Source organism: Orbicella franksi, chromosome 10 (genome assembly GCF_964199315.1).
Source record: "Orbicella franksi chromosome 10, jaOrbFran1.1, whole genome shotgun sequence".
NCBI classification, from domain to species: Eukaryota; Metazoa; Cnidaria; class Anthozoa; order Scleractinia; family Merulinidae; genus Orbicella; species Orbicella franksi.
The window spans coordinates 22,250,739-22,262,478 of NC_138154.1; the positions used below are offsets into that span (position 1 = coordinate 22,250,739).

The window sequence follows — 11,740 nt, forward strand, 5'->3', positions numbered from 1 at the left end:
CTTAGGTGAGCTCGGAAGGGATGCGGGGAAGCTGAGTGAAGTTGCCTTCCTGGAGATATTTCGTGTGTTCTTAAACCACAAACTTCCCGTTTGTAGGGCGGACGTACAGCTTTACGTACGTAACTGCTAGCGTATTTTTACGAATGACTCACTCAATATTCCTTACGGTTAAGTGCTTTTGAAAAATGAACTTTGGCATTCTAAACGTGCTGGTGATAAACGATACGTTTTTGGGCATCGCCGATGTCCGAGGAAATCCAGTGTGGGTAGACCGCCATTGATTCCCAGAGATGTAAACAGAGCGTAAGAGAATTACAAGCTTGATGTGCCCCAACGAAGTATTTTGGTTTCTACTACTCTTTTGCCATTTTCGGTCCGTATGGAATGTGGATTATTATGAGTCAGTGCAGTGGACACCACAGAACCCCAAGTAAGTTTGTAAAATAACTCAATGTACAGATGTCGTACGTAAGTTATTCTTAATACATGTAAGAGAGCTCATGTGGTTTTCAGTTTACCACCATAAAAAATGAAAAAAATAACCAATTCAACTTTAGCCGATGGTTTGCCTGTAAGAGACCATAATTTCTATCTACAGCAAGACTCTCTCACCTGTCTTTATCTTATTCTGTGTTAGAAATAAGCTCAAATGGAAAAGAAATGTTTTTTCACCCAACATTTTACAATAAGTCTTAATTGACAAATCCTGGTTCACTTTGTCTATCAACATGAACCGTGTAATAAGAGTGTGTTTGAAACACGAAATGGCAAACTGACAAAATGGCACTACGGTAAAGATTCAATGTGAGATGTGGGTGCCTGTGAGAGTAACCTTTACTATGGTTGAGAGAGCTATCCACTCTCAAGTCAGTGATATTTAGGATAACCAGAGCACTACTTAGGCAAACCACAGTGCCATTTCGCCATTTCACCAAATTTCGTGTTTTAAACATGTGCGTATAACAATACAGGGTGATGGAAACATGCATGTGATGACAGTTATGCGAAGACTGATGTTATACAACTGTTTTGAGAAAGGTTAATTATACTACACTGAAGCATCTATACTGGTATATAGAATTATATAGTAAGTCAAATTATTCTTGCAGTTTGATTTGTTCTTACTTAATATTTTTTGTTTCTCTATGATATTAAACAGCTAGATTTCATGCTGCATCTGTTCAGTAGTAGATTACAGAAGGCGTCAAAATGTGGTAATAACATCAGCGACACACTTGCCTAACTGCTTGTGCATGTGCTACTTTTTTGTTCTTACTCCATTTTGATGTCAACAGTTTTTTTGAAATCAATTGTTTTGGCTTAGTGAAAAGTTAATCCTCATGCATAATTTATGCATTAGTAGGGTTCTTAATAACTTTTGATCATAGTTATAATATATAGATTTAGCCAAGCCTAAAGCAGAGCTCCTGATTGCAATAATTATTTTAAGTATGAAGGAAAAAAAGAGGATTTGTTTTTCTTGGATCAGAAACTCAAAAAATTATCAATAATTGATAATTTTTTGATTATCGTTTGAAACAGAGCTTGATGACGAACCAGAGCAACAATTTGCAGAAGATCGTTTCAATCAATTAAAATAAAATCCATCCGTGATGGTTGTCAAGTAAAGGAAAAATGTCGACGCCTGCATTGAACCAATGGATCTGACTGGCATTGTTCGGTGGTTTAAATCAACAAATAGGTTTTTCTTATTAACAAAAATGTAATAAACGAAGAGCAAAACAAAAAAAAGACAACGGGAAAAATTCAGGATTTGAACCGACATCCTATACCATAATTCATGACATGCACGCGCTTTAAGCACTTGAGCCACGTAATACACGCTAAAAAAATATGTCAAATTTACATAAAAATTTCCTTTTGTTTCGCTTCATTGCACACCATTCAACGACTCTTGGATATTTTCGCGTCGATTTTCTCGAAAACGAAAAGCAAACTGGCGAAAAAAACAGCAAGGCATTGTTAGGTAAGTAAATTGAAAGCCATATGCAAACAATTGGGCACTTTTGACGAAAAAATTTTTTGACCTAAATAGTCACTTAGGAGGGTTTTCCACTAGCATCTTCAATTGTAAGCATGTTATTGGTCAGCATGTGGTTTCGCTATTTTTTCCAGTTAAATTTAACAAAATACAGTCAAACCTCCTATAAGTGACCACCCAAAATGTCAATACATGGTGATCACTTACGGGAGCTGGTCCCTTACAAGAGCTTAGACCATATTGGGTCCAAATTTTGCCTCATTAGCGTATGGTAACTGCATAGACTTACCCATGTCTTAATGTTTTGTTCACGTGAAAAGTCAATTTTGAGAATAAATCTGGTACTACCCAGGAATGTGATAATGTTACAGCACTTTATTATCCAATATCTGCTCTATTACATGTATAGATCTGTAAAATGGTTGCTTACCAGAGGTTAAAAACAGTTGAAAATTTCAAACTTTTAGTTCTAGAAGTGGTTGTGGTCACTTATGAGAGGTGGTCGCTTACAGGAGGGTCAAAATGTAGTGATTTGACTTGGAAACTTTTCCACTGGTACTTTGGAAAACTGGTCGCTGAGGAGAGGTGGTCACCACAAGGAGTGGTCGTAACCAAGATTGTAGAAATTGCATAGTTACTCAATATATCAATTCCAAGAGATGATTGTGCAAGGAATATTTCGGTGGAAAAGTCAACAACATGCCCAGGGTTAATTTGCACCGAAATGTTGCCTTTGCATGTACTCCCTCCTTCTCCCCCAGAGTAATAGGGAGCTCAAGAAGCCACGACAGCGACGCTGAGGACAATGTCGATTAAAAAATGAGTTTATATTTTACCTACAAATCTTGCGGTAACCTAAAGTTATTTACTTTGTTTATCACTGTCACAACTATCACGAAACTGAATCTAGGACACATTGATAAATTCAAAATAAAAATTTAAAAGATTAGCCGTTGTGGTTCACATTCTCCAGACAACCCAGAATTTTTTCATTTCACATTGTTGTTCTGCGGAGGACGGCAAAGAAATGTACCAAGAATTATAATGCACATGCACAGTCATTGTTCTCCTCATTAAACCATTTGTTTAACGACTTGCCGTTGCCGTTGCCATCGTGGTTTTCTTATTACCTGACTTGAGCCTGCAATCCAATGGAAAACCAGTACCTGGTCAGCAGTGAACTTCAAAAAAAACATACGTCCTCGATGAGCTCTTAACCTGAGCCTGTGATATGGTCACATGATACTGGTCAGTAGATGCCTTGTTTTGACAGGTGTTGGTTAACCATAACATGGATGTCCAATATCAAAGATGTACCTATGGTAATGGTGCTACTATCTTATTTTTCAAGGTATTGGGCTTGCCGTACGGACGTACAGACGGACATATGTATGTACGTACATATGTGCGGACAGTCGCGTGACAACCAAATTTTCTAGATCGATGGGTTACCAAATTTTCAAAGGTATGGGGCTCAACTTGCGCGCCCATGACGTACAGGAGCTCTGCTAATAAATATGTGAAAATGCAATTTATTCTTCTGTTCAAATGTGAGTTAATTGCTTAAATATTCTTTTGCCCAAGGTTCCAATTCTCAAAAGAGGATATTCAAGATGGTAAAGCCTATTATAGACTCTCTGTATTAATGACTTCAAAAATGATTGTCATTTGTCCAAACCCCTCCACTTATTTGGAAAATGAGCAGCATGCTATCCCTAATGAACAACGTTACGAGGTTGTATGGTACGTGGATAAACAGAGTTTTCATGATTGCAAAGTTGGAAAACGCGAGGGAAAACTCAATGCTGTTTGGTTGCCCTGTGACACACCAGACGTGCTAAAGTTTGTTACCCTGGTATTTCAGAGGTTCAGTCCCGATTCCTTGGAGTTTCAACCTGGCTCAGAACATTATTTTATTTGTAAGTAACTTATTTCTGAATCAGTTGTACAAGCTACTGTGTCACCAACTGGCCACAAAGATCTGGCTCAATTAACAGGGTGACTGTATTAAAGGGTTCTTTAAATTTAAAAATGACTGACTTGGGGAGCTTTTGTTCCATTTGGCCAGAATAAAGTGGCGTTAATAATGAGGTGGCCATATGAAGCGGTAGCCATAAGGTGGCATTTCACAATACAAAATTTATATAGAGCTCTGCAGGCATAACACACAATCCTAATAACTTATAACTAACGATAATCCTGTAACAGATAAATAACAGTAAAACTAATGATAAATAAGGCTATAGCTAATGATAATCCTTTAGCCCCGCCAAAGTTACAGTTTAAAATGTGTGGAATAGAACTTCAATGTAACAGCACTTCTCTTACATAATGAACACAAGCTCAAACATGATGCAAGCAAAAAGACAGAGGCAATCTACATGAGAAAAATCTTTGATCAATCAAATAAGCATCTACAGTTGTAGCAATTTTCAATTTTCCATTTGGCATTTTTTTATTATTATTTTTTTTAATGTACAGATTGGAACTCACATTCTGAGAAACCTTTGACAATCATTGATACATGTTGATGTAATGTATCAAACACGAGAGACAACATTTCATCAGGATATTCAAACACTGAGAAGAGAGTCGAAAATATGACGTGCAGCAGAGTATTTTTGACAAAATTCAAGGTGTTTGGATAGCCGATGAAACACTGTCTCGAGTGTTTGATATATCTTCTCAATCGAAACAAAAACTAAGGAGTACACGGAGAGGTAAAATCATTAAAATCTATGTTAATTAAGACCGGGTGTACAAACCTCCTTCACGGTTGTGATTTTCTTTGTTTTAACTTGATAAATTATTAATGAGTTTGAGAAGTGAACAGCCTGCAGTGTTACAAAACAACATATTATTCACTACTCGTCAATATTAACAACAAACATAATTTTGTTTTTCCACAAACTTGTTGTTAGCACACATGAATGAGTGTGAATGAATAGCAATGAGTAATCACCTTATTAGACATTGATTACCCATTGATTAGTCATTGAGATGTCATCGATATCATTGATTAGTCAAGTCTAGTTGTTAGTAAATAGTGGACATTATATGGTCGCGAGAAGATATGAATTTTATGTTTGAGTGGCAGGAACAATATCTATTGATATTGTTCTTGCCACGAGAACATAAAATTCATATCTTTGAGCTAATGTGTAATGTTCTTTTTAATATATAGACATACTGATGATGGCATTTTTGACAATTTTCCGAAGATTTCCGACCACTTTCCGAAGATTTCTGAAAATTCTCCAAAACTTGTCCGAAGATCACATGAACTTTGCTGAACGTTTTTCAAAAATTTCTGAACATTGCTGAAGACTTTTGAGGAAGATCCGAAGATGTTTGGATCATACACCGACAAATTTAAGTACAAATTAAGAGACAAAATTATTTGATATCAGCGAAATTATCGATATCTTCACTAGTGAGGATATGGAAAATATGCCACCTGAGTTGTGGATGTGGTTTTGTATGAATTTTACAAGTGGCGTATTTTCCAGTAAAACACTCATGTCTATAGAATAACACTTGAGGTTTTTAACATATTGACCCTGGATATAGTGAACCAGTTTCCCCAGTTTCTTAGCACTTGTTAAATCAAGGTTCCACAGTTATTTTGTCTTCATATTGACTTCAAATTGTTAAGCAGCTAAGTCTTTCATACAATATTTCTTCTTCTTTCTAGCAACAAGTAATGGCAGGCAAGATTCGTTAAACAGTACGTCAGGTGGTCACTGTGATGACATAACAAATGGTATTTCGATGAAGATGATGATTTACGTTTGTACCAATGAAACAGGTACACATATTACTGCAAGGACATAGCTAAGGGGGTCTTGGGGTGTCCATGAGCCCCCTTTTGTAAGCCTTTTTTTAAGCAAACAACCTACAACAGGTGGCAAAAACCAATGACAATCTGGTTTCTCTCACTTTGACACAGTATGGCCTGGCTACACCCCTGTACTGGTATTAACAAATAAGATCGAGTATAGCCAGAATTTGAACAGTAGAACAGGTAGACATCTCTTAGCAAACAGGATTCTAGTCAGTTCATGAACAATACCTGCAGTCAAAGAACAGTACCTCCAGAACCGGGTGCAGGGGTGGCCAGTACTCTATGTAGTTTTGTATGGGGAAGCTCTGCCCCTAGGTCCAACCCCTTACCCTTTTGTATACCACTCGGACAGAAAAGGTACCCTTTTAATATAGAAAAAAGGTACCCTTTCACATACCTACTTAAGAACACTGCATCCCTTTTCTAAATCCCTGGAATGAAGTCAATGAACAATACTATGGGAGGACATCAAGCATTATCAGAAGAGATGTTAACCAAAGAAGAGGTATCATTTTTTCGGTTCCTATAACTTAAATTATTATCCACGACAGACTACCCTTTCATATCCTTCAACTTGTGAAATCCCTGCTCTTTTATATACCTAAAGGTTGAAAAAGGTACCCCTTTTGACCAGACCCTCCCCGTATAGGCTGTTATAGGGAGTACCCCTCCCCCCTGGCTTCAGAATCACTGATATTTCTTAAAAACAATCAATATTTCAAGTATGTGGCAAAGAATGCTCTTAGTCCACAGAACAATCTTTATCATTTTAGGCCAGAAGGTGGCATAATATTGTCAAGTAATCCAAGAAGGTCATTACCGGTACCTTGATGCTTACTCCTAATTCTATTCAGACATACAAATGAGAAAAAATGCGGAGAGCTTAACATTCTGTCCAAAGGATGCAATATCTGATTGAATACTGTATGAAAGATTATTCTGTAGGATATTATTAAAATGAGATTTGAGTAGCACACATTGTCACATTTGGATTGTTTGAGTTTGATTCTCACACACCTTTGTTGTCACAATTTGTCGTTATTGAAGTTTTCATCTTAATTCAAGTTTTTCTGTGGCTACTTAATGACAATGAGACAATGATGGGTTGGATCTTAAATGCAGCTTAAATGCTTTAATCGTTATTATCAAAAGTTACTATAAATTAGCTTCCGGGTTAAATCTTAAAACTTGATTTCCTGACTTTTCAATCTTATTATTAATAAGAACTTAATCATTTCAGTTTATCGATTTGTTTCTTTTAGATCCTGCATGTAATGAGAAAACAGAGCCTCCTACTACAGCGATAACAGAAAGCACTACAAAAAAAGGCCCAGCAACACAAGCTGTAAGAAAGTCAGCTTCATCAGGTTAGTAATCAGAGTGAAATCAATGACATTCAACAGTCCGATAGTGACAGAGAAGTGGACTTCACCTGTTTATTTCTGCTAATACATGGGCTAAAGGGGCAAGGTGTCCAAATGGTTAGTGAGCTGGATTCCTGATAGAGCAGTCTCATTCCAATGGTGCTCTCACGGTGCTTCTCTCCACCCAGGTGTAGAACTGGCTACTACCAAATTTAATGTGGGGGAATAGCCCCACAATAGTCTAGCCCACTATCCATTGTCATCTGTTCCTTGCTATGCCATGGGAAGCATAATGCCTACACAGTATTCCTCCAGCTGCCACCAGTGTTGGGCCTCACTCCATGATAGATGAGCTGAAGCCAGCTCTTTTGCTGTAGTCCTTCTCCAGGTTATTGTGGGTCTCCAGACCGCTTCCTTTTCCCATCTGGGGTAACCAGGGAGAGTAGAAATACCGAGAGTACAACAAGCTCCTGCAATGCTTTGGGACACTTTAGCCCAATACAGACTCCTTTGTGAACATTGTAGGCTAAAAGACTGGATCCTTGAATGTGTTTTTCTTGTTTTGTAGATATTTGGCATCTTCTTACTATCATCCTTGGAGTCAGCATTGCAGTTTCTCTTATGATTCACAGTGTGTGCCTTGTTGTGGTTTGGTAAGATGTTCTTGAATAATAATTTTTTTTTACCTAGAAGTTCCACTTAGAGACTCTTGTGAGTCAATTAATTCTTGTTTTAATTCTTAAGGGATGAAACCTGACAGGTTGTAGTCATTGAACTGGCAGCTTGTAAACAGCGCTATACTGTGGGGCAAAGTTAGCCAAAGTAAACTTAGTCTTGCATTACTTTGGCAATGTATATTTGAGTAATAATGAGAACACTTACACCCATGAATACAAATTCAAAGGTCTCACTCTTGTTTTCTGAGTGGCTATGTGCAGCTCACAGTCTCGATTTTTTCACAGACCAGTCTCAGAGTTTTGTACCTTTTTAAATGTGGTTTATGTGATATATTGGACTATGTTGGATACACCAACCAACACTTACATCAATGTATTGTTGAACACAGTAGTACCCTGAATTCGTCCATTGGTAAACACATGCTTAACACCCACAGGATCTCAAAACTGGTTTTAATTAACGACTTTTCAGAATTGAAAAAATCCCGCAACAAATTTGATTGTCTTAGCCATGAAATGCTAATTATTTAACATCTCAAACCAACTCTGAACATGCAAATTAAACTGACCCTATCCATGCGAAACTATTAAGTGAGATCACACACAAATGTCTATTATACTAGTTCCATTAATTTATATTCACACTGTGATAAAACTGTCATTTTTACCTTGATAATGCTGTTAGCAACATCAAAACGTTGGACAACTATAGTTTTATTATAATTTCTACTGAAGTTTTTCAGTAGATCACTGTCTCAGAGTGTCAATTTTTTGCAGGGCTAAGAAAGTCTCAAAGTCCCATTTTGTTTGTTTGTTTTTATAAATGACATCGCTGTCTTGCAGTTAAAAAGCCAAAATGTTTTGGGCTAGTAAAGAAAAACGCTGGTCTCACCTTCTCATGAAAATCAAGGTTTCGTGCAATCTCCTTTTGTCACTTTTGTGTACAACAGTAACAATTGTAGGAAACAGCGATATGACATTATCATTTACATTGATTACCTTGCTGTATCTTTTCATAGCCGCAAGAGAACTAAAAACAAAGCAAGTGAAAAAGCCATGCCTCGTCCAGAAACAGATGAGAATGGTGTTGAGAACGTACAAGTAAACAACATAAATTCAAACAGAGTCTAGGCTCTATCAAGAGCCTCTGTGAAAAGGCATTAAACTCAGAGAACTATGCAACATATATGGAGAAAAGCAAGTTAATTTAAGGGCTACAGTCTTCAATATTTTTTAATAATGCTTTGTAATGCACTGTTCCATAAGATATCCATGATACCTAACTCTAGGGAAGGCCTTTGGAAACTCTCAGCAAGAAGGACGATTAAAAAGCCAATTAGTGTTTAAAGGAAATACTTTCAAAGTTAAACTGGGATTATTTCTAGAGGTAGAAAGGGTTCAAAACCAAGAAATGTTTTGTCAGAGGGGAATGGACATTTTCTGGATATTGGTGCTACATGTAATTGAACATAAAATGAGAAGAAAGGTGAAAAATCATCTAGGAAGCTTCTCCAAAAAGTAATTAATTTGATGTATAACCTTAGAAAAGCTTTGACTACCGCTCACCATCAGGAAAGAAAATTTTGTTTTCTTGTTTGTGTCATAAATTTGGAGCTTAATTGAAACTGAAGAATAAATAGTGGGATTTTCATCACCATCACAGATGATATATGTAGTTCCTTTGAAATAAAAATCAACATTGAAATATTCAAGAAATATTTATTGCTATTATTTTATCAATCTGGTGGTGCCACTGGAGTTGTTTAGTTTCATGAATGATCCAGTTCAGGGCCGGGTTGTTCAAAGCACAGTTAAGCTAACGCAGGATTAGCCAGAATTTTGATTTCAGTTTTGAAACTTTTCAGGGAGGTTTTCTGTTCATATTGTTTGTCCTTTAGTTTTAAGTGTGAATAATGCCAAACCACACAAAACATGGGCAGTGAAAAACATTTTTATTCCAGAAAAAAGGAATACTTTGGTTAACTTAAATTGTGGATTACCATTAACTGGCTTTTGAGCAACTCAGCCCAGTATCAGAAGTTTAAATAGATCTGTGTATACATGTGTTTGCAAGCCGTTTAGACTTGGCAATGTTTGTTTGGTTATCTTTTATCTGATTGGTTCCATTTGGCATAATGGACCATTTAAAATGAAAGAAATGTGTGTGTTTGGTGAACCTGTTTGAGAGGATTTAATCTGGTTGTATGACCCTTAACATATCCTGAACCTGTACCTTCAAAATTAATCAAGTATCAGCCTCAATCATAATATTTTATGTACAGATTGAAGACAAGAAAAAAAAATGTTTGTCTCCCTCTAGAGAAAATGCCAACAGAGTTGCAGCTGTTTTGTAGAATGATTTATTGTATAAATATGTTAGCTTACAATGAACGTTTAGCAGTGAAAGACAGTCTGCAGAGACTGACTTGATGATTCAAACCACAAGCATGTCAAGCAACTGTCATGTCATTTTGGGATTTTTAATGACTTTTTAAATAAACTTTAACAGTACGTATTTTGAAAGTTATATAAAATAACTTAATGGCAAAAAAATGGAAATTTCTGTTGCTGACTTGAATGGTGGTGATTCAAGTAAGCGTAATTTAATTGCCATTGATACTGAAAACTTTAAAATTCTCAAAACCACTCCAACAGTAGAATGTAGTCTTGTGGAGCCACCCTTAGGGAACATAAAGGCTCTTCATGCACAAGCTCCAGGTGTAAAGGAACCACTGTTCATATTATTTGTAGAACTATAAGAATTGATTTAGCATCACGTTTCTGTACAGAAACAGCTGTTCAGATTATATTATGTCCAACATGTCATTTCGAAAGCAGTTTTGAGCATATTTTTTTTTTGAGTTATTGTAAGTTTTTATTTTTAACAGTGGGGCAGTAATTGTTGTAGACTCGCTTTCCTGGAAACAGTGATCAATGAATTAATAACCGCTTTTAATTTGCTCAGTGATGCTGTTGGTGTTTCACATTGGGGACGAGTAGTTGAAGGCATGCAAATAATAAGGCGTTTAAAGCTACTACTGACAATATAGTGTTAGCTTTTGTTGAGTACTCCTTAAGCTTCCTTACAAGCTTTGTTAAAAAAAGTAATTTTTTAGCAAAATGTTATAAAAATAGCTAAAAGGCAAGAAGTTATCTTATAGATAATAAATCCTAGATCAGCTGATTTTCAGTGTTGACAAGCAAATGTAATGCATTTTAGGCTCATGAGCCTGTTAGTTAATGATGGTGAATCATGTTAAACTTTGCAATACAGCAATAAAATGTTAAATGCCTGAACTACTTTTTGTCACATTTATTTAGTGGTGGTGCAATTATTTGGTGGCAATGTCTCTTACACTTGTGTGCAGGTTTGCAGATGTATGGAATTAAATAAATAAAATCCATAGACCCTATTCATAAATATAAATGGCTGCCAATTTATAATTCTTTTGTATGCATTTAAATTAGCCCAACTAACCTCGTTTGAGAGTAAAAATTCTTTTGAATTATCAACTCAAAAACGAGGTTAGTAGGGCTAATTTTAATACTTACAAAATAATGTTTAATTGGCAGCCACTTATGAATAGGGTCTATGGAAAAAATAATTGAAAATTAATTGCTATATGATATCAGACACAGACTAACATGTTTGAGCAACACAGTTTATTCACTAGCAGAATGTGACACTGGCACTAAACTGCTTGAGTGCACTGGAAGTAAAGACAGATAGGGGTATGATCTATATCTAAGATAAGATAAGATAAGAGAGATAAGATAAGATAACTTTATTTATACACGGTTTTTCCATTAGTTAACAAAGTTATTGGACTATCTACCTATCTGCCTAACTACA

General features: G+C 36.2%; 1 protein-coding gene across 1 annotated transcript; it reads left to right on the plus strand.

Moving 5' to 3' along the window:
• The first annotated feature begins 109 nt into the window (after nucleotides 1-109).
• LOC145500214 (uncharacterized) lies at nucleotides 110-11,196 on the plus strand. Its single transcript, XM_081479733.1, has 6 exons — nucleotides 110-430; nucleotides 3,587-3,921; nucleotides 5,697-5,810; nucleotides 7,109-7,213; nucleotides 7,779-7,863; nucleotides 8,907-11,196. The coding sequence occupies exons 1-6, from the start codon at nucleotides 324-326 to the stop codon at nucleotides 9,016-9,018; spliced, it is 858 nt and encodes a 285-aa protein (XP_081335859.1). The 5' UTR covers nucleotides 110-323; the 3' UTR covers nucleotides 9,019-11,196.
• The last annotated feature ends 544 nt before the right edge of the window (nucleotides 11,197-11,740 follow it).